At 37.1% G+C, this 15,000-nt stretch overlaps 1 protein-coding gene across 6 annotated transcripts in view; it reads left to right on the top strand.

Annotated features, from left to right (window-relative positions):
* The window catches only part of ppfia2 (PTPRF interacting protein alpha 2), a 960,214-nt gene that overhangs the window by 201,588 nt on the left and 743,626 nt on the right, over positions 1-15,000 (top strand). For all 6 annotated transcript variants that reach the window (XM_051919721.1, XM_051919713.1, XM_051919703.1 and 3 more), the window contains exon 3: positions 14,818-14,865. In XM_051919721.1, the coding sequence (XP_051775681.1) occupies positions 14,818-14,865 (48 nt within the window). The remainder of the gene's footprint in view (positions 1-14,817; positions 14,866-15,000) is intronic.

Genomic DNA, 15,000 nt, shown 5'->3' with positions numbered 1-15,000 from the left:
TTCATTTTACCGTATCATTGCATGTCATGTTTCACTAAGCTGAATATTTCTGAGATCAAACCATTTAGCCACACAGCTCCTGTTATTTTATTGTGTGTGTGAGCAGGGCCGGTGCCACCATTAAGGTGAATTAGGCATTCGCCTGGGGCGCAGATTCAGGCGCAAGGGTTATCTACCAAACACTCAGATGGCGCACTAATAAGTTTGCCCTAGGGTGCAGAATAACCTAGCATCGGCACTGTGTGCGAGCCACACTATACATTAATACAAGCTTTGGTATTGTACCACTGCAATCCACCATTTATCACAGCTTTTCTTTATAATTATCACTCTGAATGCAGTTTGTATTGGATTTCATTTGAATAGGTAAAAATTGTGTGCTTTGGATCAACAGTATTGTCAGATTAATTTCATCAGTAGATTAATTTCATCAGTAGATCAACAGTGTCAGAATCAAAGAAACATCACAGTTCATCTGAGACAGCAAAAACAAATAATAATTTTTAAATGAGTAATGTGAACAAACCCATTAAGAAGAGTAATGTATAAGATATCATTTCAGTGAGTTACTTATTAATTTTATTTTATATTCTGTAAATTCTAATCATAATGGCTCAAATCTAACAAATACATAAAGTGCATTAGCCCATATTTACTTGTTATGTTATTCCTTCATTAAACTTAACTAGCTGTGCTCCCTGTCTAAGACGGGTTGAAATCTAAGTACAAATCTAAGTAATCAACTTGGAGCTCAGTGTTAACTTTTGCAGTGCACCATCTATTGGAATGTATTTTATAATGCATGTAACAGTAAAATGCATTGCATTTGTCCTTGCAACAAATGGTGCATCACTTACAATTGTGGTAATAATATGCATTACTGCAAAAGTTTGTGATACTCCATCTGTTGGAATTTGTCTCTGTTATATGCCATTTAGAATGGGATTCATAAGCGGAGTGTTAATGCTTGTGTCATCTTTTGGAATGACAAATGCAGTGCATGCTATTACTACAAATGTTTGTGATGCGACATCTGTTGGAATGTCAGAAGCTGAACTGAATTGGACTGCATTGAAAATGCCACTTATGTAAGCTCAGCATATACAGTATTTTTCACTTAGCGCTGCTTTAGATAGATAGATAGATAGATAGATAGATAGATAGATAGATAGATAGATAGATAGATAGATAGATAGATAGATAGATAGATAGATAGATAGATAGATAGATAGATAGATAGATAGATAGATAGATAGATAGATAGATACTTTATTAATCCCAAGGTGGAAATTCACAGATAGACGGTAAAAAATGTTACTATGTTACTGGTCTTTACAACACCTTGCTCTAAGTTTCAGGACTGATTTCACCTTGTTTCAAATGTATGTATAAATCTATACATACATTGTATATGTAAGTGCGTGTGTTTCTGTGTGTGTATATACAGTATGTCATATCTCACTACTCTAGCGTCTGTTAGCAGCCCTTGTTCTCTTTACCTTCTTGCGCAGTGGTGTGAAGCAAATTGATTCCTTATACACACTTGATTCAGTTCGATTAACTGAATCAATTGCACGGATTAATTCATTTCATTTACAGATTTATCTAAGCTAGAACGTGCCATCATGTCAGCAGTGCAGTGAAATGAAACAGATTCAGATAAATGAGAAGGTGTGAATGGAACTGTGAAATGAAGCAGAATTATTAACAAACCTCATGGGAGCTAGAAGGGTGTTTTTGAAATCTGTTGCCATTGAAAATTAAGATCTGTTGAATGAAAAATGTATTCTGTACAGGCAAGCTCAGAGTTATATGACATGACTGCAAAAAATTTTGATTATCTTCGTAGGGAATACTAAAGGCCTACTAATGCTATCTCCCCAAAGATGTGGTTGCTCTATGTGGCATTGCATTGTGTGTACTTGTTAATTTTCTTTTACTCATTGTGTATTACCAATTCCAGTCTTAGACATTTTTCAACTGTATTTACTTCAGATGCTATCCACTCATGCCAGCAATACTAACATCAAAGCAGGAGCCAATCCTAGAATCAACACTGATCTATCATAGACATGCCAGAGCACACACTCAGACTTATTCATCCATGACAATTTAAATTCAGGTAGATCAAAGAAGGACTGATTGAATGATTGATTGGACTTTTCTACTAAACGGTGTATAACAGTGTTGCATTTACAGGAAAATATGTAAAGTCGAAGATAGCAATTGATCAATTGATTAATGTAATTGTTTTGTGATTGCATTTCTTTTTACAGTTGATACATGAATTAAAAACTGACTGCTTCTTCAGTAAATTACACCGTACATATTAATTCTGATAAAATATATTTAAAGTCTGCAATGTAAACCAGACTGTCTATGGGCTGACGGATTTAATTGCTTTAGGAATCACTTTATTGCATCTGTTATTCTGAAAACTTATTTGACAGATCAATTGTTTGATAGATAGATAGATAGATAGATAGATAGATAGATAGATAGATAGATAGATAGATAGATAGATAGATAGATAGATAGATAGATAGATAGATAGGTCTATCTATGTTTGGCCTAGTCACTGTCTTTGTGGAGTTTTTGTGTTCTTCCTGTGCTTTCTGGTTTTTTTTCCCTAGTATTTCCAGTTTCCAGAATAACAACCTTGGCCAAGTCTCCAGCAATTCTGACCACCCGAGCAGCAATGCTGCAAAATCACCTTTTCCCCAGCAAAGGCCTTCAGCAGCATCCAGAGCCTCTCTCTAACTCAAGCACCTGTTGCTGCAACACCTTTTATCTTCTTTCTCTCACTGCCATCTCCTTCGGCCATTGCAAAGTGTGATCCATAAGCCCTTCCACTGGCAATCATCCCATCTCCCCTTACTCTTTACAACATTGGCCCTAGGCTTGAGCATTTGCTTCTTTAGCAACTCAACACCAGCCCTTGACACTGCTACTAAACAGCACTCATCACCAGCAACATCATCCATACTGCCCTTAAAAAGGTTTTACACACTAGTAGCACCTTTTCCAATTGCTCCTTCATCTTCCTTCCTTTTTCTTTTCCCTTCACTTACACAAGTCCTCTTTATCTCTTGGCTTCTGGCTGTGTGCAATTGCTGTGCTGCACCTGCCAACAACAACAATTTATTTAATGTATAGCCCTAAGTCACACAAGGAATGCTGCAATGGGCTTTAACAGGCCCTGCTTCTTGACAACCCCCAGCTTTGACTCTCTAAGAAGACAAGAAAAAACTGCCAAAAAAAACATTGTAAGAAAAAAATGGAAGAAATCTTAGGAAGGGCTATTTGGAGAGAGACCAGATTTCAAGTAGTTTGGGTATGCAATGGGTGTCACAAAATGGGGTAAATGCAACACACAAAACAGAATACATGTAATCCTCTTCACAAAGCTGGTCAATCTATCATTGCCACCTCAGGAATACAATACAGTGATAAAAAATAGTTTGCTCGTGCACAGCACTCCTCACCAAGTGCAAGCGCAGAGCACCACAATAACTCTTAAGGCAAAATGCAAGAACGGATTATACCACTCACTAAATACAGAACTGTCACATATGAGGGTACAGATTTGTTCAAATACATCAAATACAAAGTACAAACTAATTAACATAAATGAAAAACAACAATATCTGTCCATCAATTAATTGATGAACTTCTGCCATATTGTAGAAAGTAGTCAAAGAAGCCACAGACCAGCACACTAATGGTTGTATGCTTTCACGTGCTACTTAGTACTAGGTAAGTACTGAAATCATTTAACTTAAAAATACTTCAGTTCGTACAACATTCAAAACCCCGTTCCCTCACAATACAGATTGATTGAAACAATTTATTGATCACTTTTTGATAAGATTTTGATAGTTCTGATAGAGTGATAGTTGAAGTGGTGGCATGCTGTTACAGTTCATAATATTGCTGTGTCACACCTCCAGAATTCTGGCAAGCGGCTGAAATGAGTTTCCTCCGCAGGGTGTCTGGGCTTTCCCTTAAAGATAGGGTGAGAAGCTCAGTCATCCGGGAGGGGCTCAGAGTAGAGCCGCTGCTCCTCCGCATCGAGAGGAGTCAGATGAGGTGGCTCGGGCATCTGATCAGGATGCCTCCTGGACGCCTCCCTGGTGAGGTGTTCCGGGCACGTCCAACCGGGAGGAGGCCCCGGGGAAGACCCAGGACACGCTGGAGGGACTATGTCTCTCGACTGGCCTGGGAACGCCTTGGGATTCTCCCGGAAGAGCTAGAAGAAGTGGCCGGGGAGAGGGAAGTCTGGGCATCTCTGCTCAAGCTGCTGCCCCCGCGACCCGACCTCGGATAAGCGGGAGACAATGGATAGATGGATGGATATCCCAACTTGGGCATGGCCTGTTCACAGTCTTCTTTCTTTTGTGTGCATTGTTTTTCTTTGAGTAGTCTGGATTTGCTTTCACAGTGTAATAATTCCAGAAGATTATGTAAATCAGCCAAGTACTGGTATGTCCTTCAATAGACTGGCTCTTCATCCAAGGTAGTTTCTGTCTTGTGCCTGCTTCATGACCTTGAACGTATTAACAGACGGTTGGGCAAATGTTCGAGCTAGTTTATTATACATCTCACAAACTTGGGTTTAAGTTAAAAGCTGTAAAATAAAAACTGATACAAACAACAGGTTTTATTCATGGAAAACAATTAATGTCATCCTTTGAAGGGTGCTTGCTTCAATGGCATATTAATACTAGAGATAACTGACACAGCAGAAGAAGGTGATCACCGCCTCTTTTGTCATTTTAAGAAAATCATCCAAGATAAAGACACAATGTTTAATAAAAAAGAGGTGAACATCAGAGGAGGAGTAAAAAGAGATGCAGACTTACATTGATGGATCAAAAATAAACCGTTGTCACTCTGCCGACATAGAGGAGCATGAATATGAATATTCTATCTATGTATAATGATTATTACACTTCAATTTATACATCATATGATTTTGGTTTATTTGAAAGACTACTACCTGCTAAGGATTAGGTCTACTTTATGAGCTTACACCAAGCTACTACTCCTGCCCATGCAAAGTGATATCTTTTGGTTTTCAGTAATAAAATCATTAGTCCAGCACTCACTTAATAAACTTTGAATTTCCAGGACGGAAAGGGTGACCACTTTCCCCCAAGAAGTTAATTTTCTCCATTAATTTTGTTAATTGGGGTGTATATTTTCCTATACTCCATTGTCAGCTTTTCATGTTTCATGTTGATAGACTTTTATATTGTAATGATGTATTTATGTTAATAATTCTTTTTGACTGGATATGTTATATGCTGTGTGTCTTTTTTGTATCATTAAGTTATTTACTGTTACTGCATTATAGTTTTAAAATATCTGCAAGCACTCTGAGCCTATACTCAGTGATAATTGTTACACATGTAGAATATGAACTGAAAGGCTGGCCCCTAATCATCTGTCTATTCACTACACACAAGTTTAAAAAACTTTATCTGTAATCCAGTCATTTTCATAACTGTTTATCTAGGTCGAGGTCTTAGAAAGCTGTTACTTTATCTGACAGCATTGGGCACAAAGCGTTTCTCACTGAGCCTACAGATAACACAGGCACACATTGTGGGTGAATACAGAGATGACAGGTGACCTGAGAACATGGCATTGGGTAATGGCAGGAAGGCCATGCATGCCCTATATGTACAGCAAACTGACAACACAAAGGCACTCAGTATTCTCTGTGTTTTTTAACTTCTGTTATAATTATTTTAGTTCAGATTCATTGTCATATATACACAGAACACAAAATCCTTATTTGCATGTCTCCCTCAGACTAGGGACAGTAGTACAGTATCAACAGGCAAACAAAAAAAATCAATGTATGCAACATTATATTGTGAGTGGCATATTTATGATATAATACATAAGCAAGACAAAGATGCCTTTGTAAGTATTTACTTATAAGGTAGGCAATGAAAAAAGCAAAAAACCTATAAACATAAATGCAATTGACCCTCATATTTTGTTCCTAAACAGGCCCTTTATATTCAGATTTTTTAAATTTGAGTTTTCTAAGGCTTCTTACTTGTGTACTCCAGACCTGTCTAAAGATCCGCTCTAATATTCATGAATCATGTATTCACCACAGTGAGTCACTGGAGAGGCACACAGCAGTGCTTGATCATGATGATCTGCTTATTTGCTTTCCTTTACTTTTTACTGGTAAAATAAAGAACATTGAGCCCCAGCTACATTTGGTTATACAAGTGAAGTGAAAGCCTAAATACTACTGCTGCCTAGGAGTTTCATCTTCCGAGGAGACGGTGTGCCTGGCAGGCTTCATATGTATCCTAAACTGCTTATCAGTCTGTTTAATGAGCCCTCTTTTTACTCAGTTTAGGGATATTCTGTACAGGTCTTATTCATATGAAGGAACACTTCCATTATCACACTCCAAAAAAATTGAGAATCAGCTGTTAAATTAATATTTGTTTCTTCTAAATGGGAAAGCATGGAGGGGCATGGAGAATGTGCAAACTCCATACAGACTGTTAACAGCTTGTAAGTCTCATCTTACTCTCAGGTGCTATTAGGGAGTAATGCTAACTGTCATGCAAAGAAGCGAGTGAGAAGTCAGTAGTTTTTGGAATATCTGTTGGAGTTGCCTTGGGTGATGTTATGTATTAACGTTTGCTTAGATATTTTATTGTTGCTTTTGTTAATTTTGAGTTATGTGTGATTTTGTCATAGTTTACAGTCCCTTTAAATATACTGATGTTCCTTCTCCTATGTGAGCGGAGCCCCAAGAGGCAGGACCACCCTGGTGTCACCACTTTTGGGACCTCACTAAGGCTACAGCCTGGGAGAGGGAACCATTGTCTTTGTTTAAAGAGTTTCTAAGTACAGTCATGCATTGCATATAAACTGCTCAAAAAAATTAAATGAACACTCTGAAAACACATCAGATCTCAATAGGAAAAAAAATCCTGCTGGATATCTATACTGATATGGACTGGGTAATGTGTTAGGAACGAAAGGATGCAACATTGTTTGATGGAAATGAAAATTATCAACTTACAGAGGGCTGAATTCAAAAACACCCCCAAAATCAAAACATAATCGAAACATAATGTCCCAGAGGTGTTCTATTGGATTTAGGTCAGGCAAGCGTGGGGGATAGTCAATGGTATCAATTCCTTCATCCTCCAGGAACTGCCTGCATACTCTCGCCATATGAGGCCGGGCATTGTCGTGCACCAGGAGGAACCCAGGACCCACTGCACTAGCATGGGGTCTGACAATGGGTCCAAAGATTTCATCTCGATACCTAATGGTAGTCAAGGTACCATTGTCTAGCCTATAGAGGTCTGTGTGTCCCTCCATGGATATGCCTCCCCAGACCACCAATGACCCACCACCAAACCGGTCATGCTGAACGATGTTACAGGCAGCACAACGTTCTCCACAGTTTCTCCAGACCCTTCATGTCTGTCACATGTGCTCAGGGTGAACCTGCTCTCATCTGTGAAAAGCACTGGGCGCCAGTGGTGGACCTGCCAATTCTGGTATTCTATGGCAAATGACAATTGAGCTCTATGGTGCCAGGCAGTGAGCACAGGGCCCACTAGAGGATGTTGGGCCCTCAGGCCAACCTCATGAAGTCTGTTTCTGATTGTTTGGTCAGAGACATTCACACCTGTGGCCTGCTGGAGGTCATTTTGTAGGGCTCTGGCAGTGCTCATCCTGTTCCTCCTTGCCCAAAGGAGCAGATACTGGTCCTTCTGACCTTCTACGGTCCTGTCCAGCTCTCCTAGAGTAACTGCCTGTCTCCTGTAATCTCCTCCATGCCCTTGAGACTGTGCTGGGAGACACAGCAAACCTTCTGGCAAAGGCACATATGTGCCATCCTGGAGAAGTTGGACTACCTGTGCCACCTCTGTAGGGTTCAGGTATCGCCTCATGCTACCAGTTGTGACACTGACCATAGCCAATTGCAAAACTAGTGAAAAAACAGTCAGAGAAGATGAGGAGGGAAAAATGTCCATGGCCTCCACCAGTTAAACCATTCCTGTTTTGAGGGTTGTCTTATTGTTGCCCCTCTAGTGCACCTGTTGTTAATTTCATTAACACCAAAGCAGCTGAAACTGATTAACAACCCCCTTTGCTACTTAACTGACCAGATCAATATCCCTGAAGCTTCATTGACTTGATGCTATACTCTGATTAAAAAGTGTTCCTTTAATTTGTTTGAGCAGTATACTTCAGACCAGAATGTCGTTAGTTGATTTGGTCATTGAAGTACAAATATATTAAGGGAGAGGGGGCCTGCCTCTGTATCTGATGTCATTTTTTTCCCTGCTGACTTTGGATACAAGGCATCACGTCTGCATTCTTTGTGACGTGCGTGGTGAAAATCTAGCCACATGCCAACAGCACAAAGGAACATGCCTTTTTGTCATCTCATTTATTGTATCTCAATGGAAGCTCCATCATTAAATCACAATGTCATTAGCTGGAGCATTGTTAACAGAGTTATGCATTTTGTTTGCTATCTTAGACTTGCTGGCTTTCTTGATTTTTTTCTGCTCTGCTGAGACTTGTTTGCCTTTGGACTGCCTTTTGGCAACTCTTTTTTTGCCTCTTTTCTGCTCTTATGAGCTTTTCTTTGTATTTTTTTGATTTCTTGAAAATAAAACCTTTCTTTTATAAAAGATTGTGTGTGATTTTTGGTCTTGTGGGGATTTTTTTCTCTCCAGCCGTCTGGAGTTTTCTTTTGTTTTTTCTGTCCTCCCTGGCCATCTGACCTTACTCTTATTCTATGTTAATTAATGTCTTATTTTAATTCTTACTTTGTCTTTTATTTTTCTTTTCTTCATCATGTAAAGCACTTTGAGCTACATTATTTATATGGAAATATGCTATATAAATAAATGTTGTTGTTGTTTTGATATATCTTTGGGACATTTTAAGTATATTCTGTGGCTTCAATCCCTTTTGGGCCTGCAAGGTCTAAGGCAGGCCGGTTGAGCTGGGATTAAAACCACTGGGGTGAGGCCTTTTCCAGGCAGGCATAGGAGGCCTCGCCTAGTCAGTGAAGCCTTCAGGGGGCCTCAATCCCATTATTGTTATTGCTCTAACTCCAGTTCATGACAGGCATGGTGTTTGCACATCCACATCATGTTTCTTTGAGCTTTGTCCCCAGAATCTGGATTCCATCCATCATCTAAAGAGATGTTGTTAAGTCTGTACATTGCATAGATTTTGGTTGGTGATAAAATAGGGAAAGAAATTGTATAAAATGGATGCATTGAAAAAACATGGTAGGTTACAAAAACTTCTGGTATGCTACTTTTCTTTCTTCCATTTATCCTTACAATTAACTGCTTATTCTGTGTTCACACACAATAAGAATTTTCAGAGAAGCCACTTGTTACGTCTCACCTTCCTACTTCTTTATGAATGTGTGGTCAGTGTTTTAGGAGAAACGCAAGGTCACTGCTAATTTGTTAGTTAGTCTGCATAAAAAAGCAGATGGTACCAATCTGTCTTGAGTTTCTTTTGTACCCAGACCCACAATTAGTCACTTATTAAGCTAACCTGCACATTTTGGGAATATGTGAGGAAAAAGTACACAAACAGGGGAATCATGTCTCTGATGGTATGAGATAGTAGCATTAACTTCTGCGCCACCTCAGGGAATGCTAATGCTAAATGTGGATGACCCTGCCTGGTCACTGGAGTGCCATGGGCAAGCAAGCAGGCTTTTAATCAGAGAGTATTTGATGGGTAAACCTTATCTGAAATTCTCATTTTTAGTTAAAATATTTGATTAAGTGCACCATAGAGATATTGTAACTACTGTAAATTACCTTTAATTTTTAAAATATCTTTAGTAAAGCCAAACAATTTTACATCTTTTTAATGAGGAAATACTGAAATTCAATGAAATAATGAATCCAGCAAAAGAGTGTTATTTAGTGTCATTAATACCTGAGCCTGTTCCTATAATCTATAATAATATTTTCCTGTGACTTTTTTTCTTGTTTAACAAGCCAGATGTTGAGCAAAAGCACTATGGTGGACCAAATGTGATCAATACTGACAGCATTGCCAAATGAAGCGCTACCGTTTAATTCTTAATTTAAAAAGAGCAAATGTGACAGCCTGATAAAATCAGGAGGTCAGTCACTACCGGGAAAACTCCTTCAAATTACAAAGATGTTAGAATTAACAGTCAGCCACCATGGTGGCCATCACGGAGCTCTGTTTACTAGTCCTTACTAAGCAACCAGAAATTCATTATCATAACTCGGACTATCCTCATTTATGAAAAAAATTAAAAAATATAAAAGTAAAACGTTGATGCGTAGGCAGCGGCCTTTTTATTAGATGAATCTTTCTAGTACTTTCTAAGGCCTCCTTGTGTCTCCATAACAACTTGAATTCTTTCAGGCATGCATCACACAAGGTGCTGAAAATATTCCTGAAGGATTTTGGTCCATGCTGACTCAATAGTATTATGCAGTTCCTGAAATTTTTTTGACCACACATTCACACTGCAATCCAGCTCTTTCTAACGGTGATGTATTGGACAGCAACCTAGGGAATGTGCAGGCCAGTGTAGTAAACTGTAGTCACTCTCATTTGTGGATGTAACTTAAGTTGATGCATACTATGTGAATTATTGTTTTGCAAAAGGTTAGACTGTGACTATGAAGGGATCCACATGCATGTAGTGATTGTTTGGCATTAAGAGACTTAATATATGCTTGTAACACACTCCCACCCACCATCACCTCCACCACCACCCTTAACTCTTCACTCACATAAGGCAGGTTGAATCCTTGGATTTATGTTATTTATACCAAATTCTAATCTACAACAGTACTTGCATGTCACAGCAGAAGTCAGTATTCGACAGAGAGAGTGACAGTTGTCCAATTTACAGTCATTTAGTTTTAATGATCCCCTGCTCATTGTATCTTCATACTCTTTTTTTTAATGATAGCAGTTAAAACCCATTTGGTGTCCCATGTCCATAGCACATCAATTTCAGTGTCAAGAAATTCTTTATCAAGAGACTGCCATTTACACATTACCGTAATGCTGTGAAGAGGTGTTATTTGTTGCATTTGTGATATTTTTGTCAGATGGTGTAGGTGTTTTACCTGTTTATGAGTTTAGACAGATGTTAAGTTTCAATTCACCCAGTTTCTCTTTAGCACGACTGTTTAATTACAAATTCAGTTAGGCCAGATTTTCAAACCAAGAAATGTAGCTGGGCCAGACATTTTCAGTGGTCGGTAAGCAGCTGGAAATAATTTTAAAGCAACACAAATGAATGTATTGAAAAACAAGTAATGTTTATTGATTGTCCATCCATCCATTTTCCAACCTGCTTGAATCCGAACACAGGGTCATGGGGGTCTGCTGGAGCCAATCCCAGCCAACACAGGGCACAAGACAGGAACCAATCCTGGGCAGGGTGCCAACCCACCTGTTTATTGATTGTTTCCCTTTAAAATGTGGTCACATCTGACACATGCACATCAGAAAGTACATAAAAATAATAAAAAAGCTATAACTGAACAGAGTCTGAGATAGCAGAAATACTTTTCTTTGAAATAAAAAAGAAACATTTTAATCATATCTGACCTAGACATGACTCAAAGTGCATAAAATCAAAAAATTGAACAGTATTAGCAATAACATTTGTTCCCTTTAGGAAATAAAATAAATATTTTGGTCATATATGATCCAGGCACATAACACAATCCTGCCACATTTTTTAAATAACAGAATATGTTAGACAGGTCGAGAAATTTTATGAATACAATAATATATATTTACAGTAAGTATATATTTCTCGTGGCATGGGGGTACAGTGGTAAGCACTGCTGCTTCACAGATTTACTGGAGATGATGAGACTTAAAAAAGGAAAGCCCACAATGTTTAGCGGAGCTTGACAAACCACTGTGGCTGTCCAAAATCCAAGATGCTGTAAATTCCATACAGTGCTGGAAAGCTGCTGATCCAGAAAGTTTTTCAGCGGAATTTTACAAAACACTGACTATTAAATTAACTATGGTAGTCCTAGCTGTGTTTATGGGAGCAACACAAGATAATACCAAGAACAGTAAGCCAGACATCAATTATGTTGTGAATCATTTTTGGCCACCTACAGTATATAAGATGGCAGCACACACTGGCAAGTGTTCAGTCTTTTCAGATAATATAAGACCTTGTTGAAGAACGTTTTGAGGGACTGTATTTAGGGAAAATAATTGCTTAATTAGCTTAAGTTTCCTTTAAATTTGTGACTTTGACTTTTTTAAGCCTATCTTTCTGGCTTTCCCAGCGAATAGTCTTGCACATGACACTAAACAAGATTGCTTTTTTGCTGATTTCTTTTGAAAAGTTCAAATACCATTACATCATTATAGAAGCAACCAAATAATTTGTTAATAACCATTTTTCTTATCATTCCTGTTCAGCTGGGAGAATTAATGTTATTAAAATAAATATCCTTCCAAAGCTCTTGGTTTTTTTTTTAGAATTTACCCTATATATGAACAACTCTTATTGAAACAGTTAAATACAGGTGTAAATTTGCTCATGTGCAATACAAAAGGGCCTTCTGTTAAAAAGATGACTCTGTAGAGGTCTAAATTAGAGGGCAGCATGACATTACCTAACTTTTGTGCTGTCAAGATGGAAATAAATGGCAGGACCAAGAGGTGAAAAATCATTAACCACAAGGACTAAATAGCCAGCACCAAAACTCTATACATAACCCTAAATTGTCATGTAAGAAATTGCAAATGTAACCTTGGATCAATAAAAGCACACGCATAGATTTTATTTGCTTATCCAAACAACTTTGGATGCCAACGCAACTCTGTCTTAAATAACAACAAATGTACAACCATCACAAACCACCACCACAGGACTGCAACAGAATTGTTTCCAACAACAAACTGCTTAAAAAGGCAGAGCCTTTTAAAAATAATATGAAACAAAATGGTGCAGATGAAAACATTAATAAATAACGCTAATTATTCAGTGGTCCAAAACAAAATTGGAACTAAAAAACAACAGATAAAAATTAACATTAAAAGTGAAATTCATAACAGTTTCTAGTTTTAATTCAGATTTGCAGATGCTATGAAATCTTCAATTCCTTGGCAATCTAACACATGGAATAATCTTAATTCTGCAAAAAAAAAAAAAAACAAATAGACTGAAATGTTTCTTCAGAAAGCTGTTTTGTGGCGCAGTGGTAGTGCTGCTGCTTTGCAGTAAGGAGACTGTGGAAGATTATGGGTTTGCTTCCCGGTTCCTCCCTGTGTGGATAGCGCTTTGAGTACTGAGAAAAGCGCTATATAAATGTAATGAATTATTATTATTATTATTATTTTGCCAATTTTTTTAACCCAGAACAGAACTTTAGGAATGTCAGTATGTTGTAAACAAAGTGAACAGAATAACAGGTTTCAGTAGTGCTAATGCAATTACAAAAGTTTCTCAAATAACCAATTATCATTTAAACATGGCTAATTAAGGACAAGCCAAGGGAGTTTGCCATTAAGACACTAAAGGGGTGGCCACAGAAAATGGGGCTATGCAGCCATATGTAAATAATAAACAAAAAATCATTCATTACAAGCAGTAATGGCCATTATGCACACTAGTAATGACTTGGCTATATTTTTAAATCAATCTAATGGTGTCTAGATAAAAATGGTAAGGATTTCTATCAAAAACATCAAAATGTCTGAGTGACCCCAAACCTTTGTATGGTTGTGTATTTACAATGTTGACTCAAAGTACATCATATACAGGACACAAAGCGTTTTATCACTGCCAACGTGAATCATCAGGCTGCTTTTTAGGGCCTTAACCTGTTAAAGTTTGGGTTAAAAGACTGAAGTGATGCAGTTGTGTCTTTTTTGCATTATTCATTTAAGAAGTCATAGACATTGAATAACACTAAACAAAAGACAAAACTTAGCAAAATTTAAAAAGTGGTTATATGTTTATCAAATGGATAGAACAAAATATAGTTTATTTGAATTAGTATATGTGAAATTAGAAATTTTAACACAAAATATTGAAATTTACATTCAGTAGGAGTCTATACATCTTTACTTTCTCTGACTCCAGTAGTCCAGTAATTGTTTCCGATTCCGACTCCATAGCCTTGCTTTAAAGATCAGGATCCTCAAAAAATAAAAGTTTAAAAAAATAGCACAAAGCAACACAGAAACTCAGTGTTTCCAGGATACACTCTACTCTGAACAGAAGAATGGATTCAGAAAATAGTTCAGTTTTTACTAAACTTTTACTTATTTGTGCTGAATACAATACAATTGGATGAAATGTAATCTTTGTCAGCTCTTTGTAACATCTTTGATTTAGACAGGGTTGAATGAAAAAGGCTCAATTCAAATTCTATGAATTTTTCTATGAAGGACGAATACTACAACAATGTAATATTTAAAGAACAATCCTTGTAAAGATAAATTTTCTGTGACTTAAATAATGTAACATAACCATCACTATTCTTTATATTTTAATGTAGTATAGGTAGATTATACCAGGAGACTCAGAGTCTCTAATCTTAAAGGAATTTCCCTGTGTAAATAAAGGTCAAGTAAAATAAATAAAAAAGAAACACATTTACAATTTTCACTTGCAGCCTACAGTGTCTGTTTCCTTTGCAGCAGTAATTTGTGATACTGGAACTATAACAATTCATGCAAGACCGTTTGAATTATAATAGATGTTTATTTCTATATGTTTGGATAACCTTTTTTGTTTTCTTTCTCTAGTTGACCTCTGAACATGGTGTTAAGTTTGCAGCACATTTGCTTCCTCTGGTAAGAGATCTTTTTTTATCTAAATAAATAAATATATATATATACTGTATATATATATATATATATATATATATATATATATATATATATATATATATATATATATATATATATATATATATATATATATATATA

Source organism: Erpetoichthys calabaricus, chromosome 1 (genome assembly GCF_900747795.2).
Source record: "Erpetoichthys calabaricus chromosome 1, fErpCal1.3, whole genome shotgun sequence".
Lineage (NCBI taxonomy): Eukaryota > Metazoa > Chordata > Cladistia > Polypteriformes > Polypteridae > Erpetoichthys > Erpetoichthys calabaricus.
The sequence above is the reverse complement of the archived record's forward strand: the minus strand, read 5'-3'. Positions and strand labels throughout refer to the sequence as shown.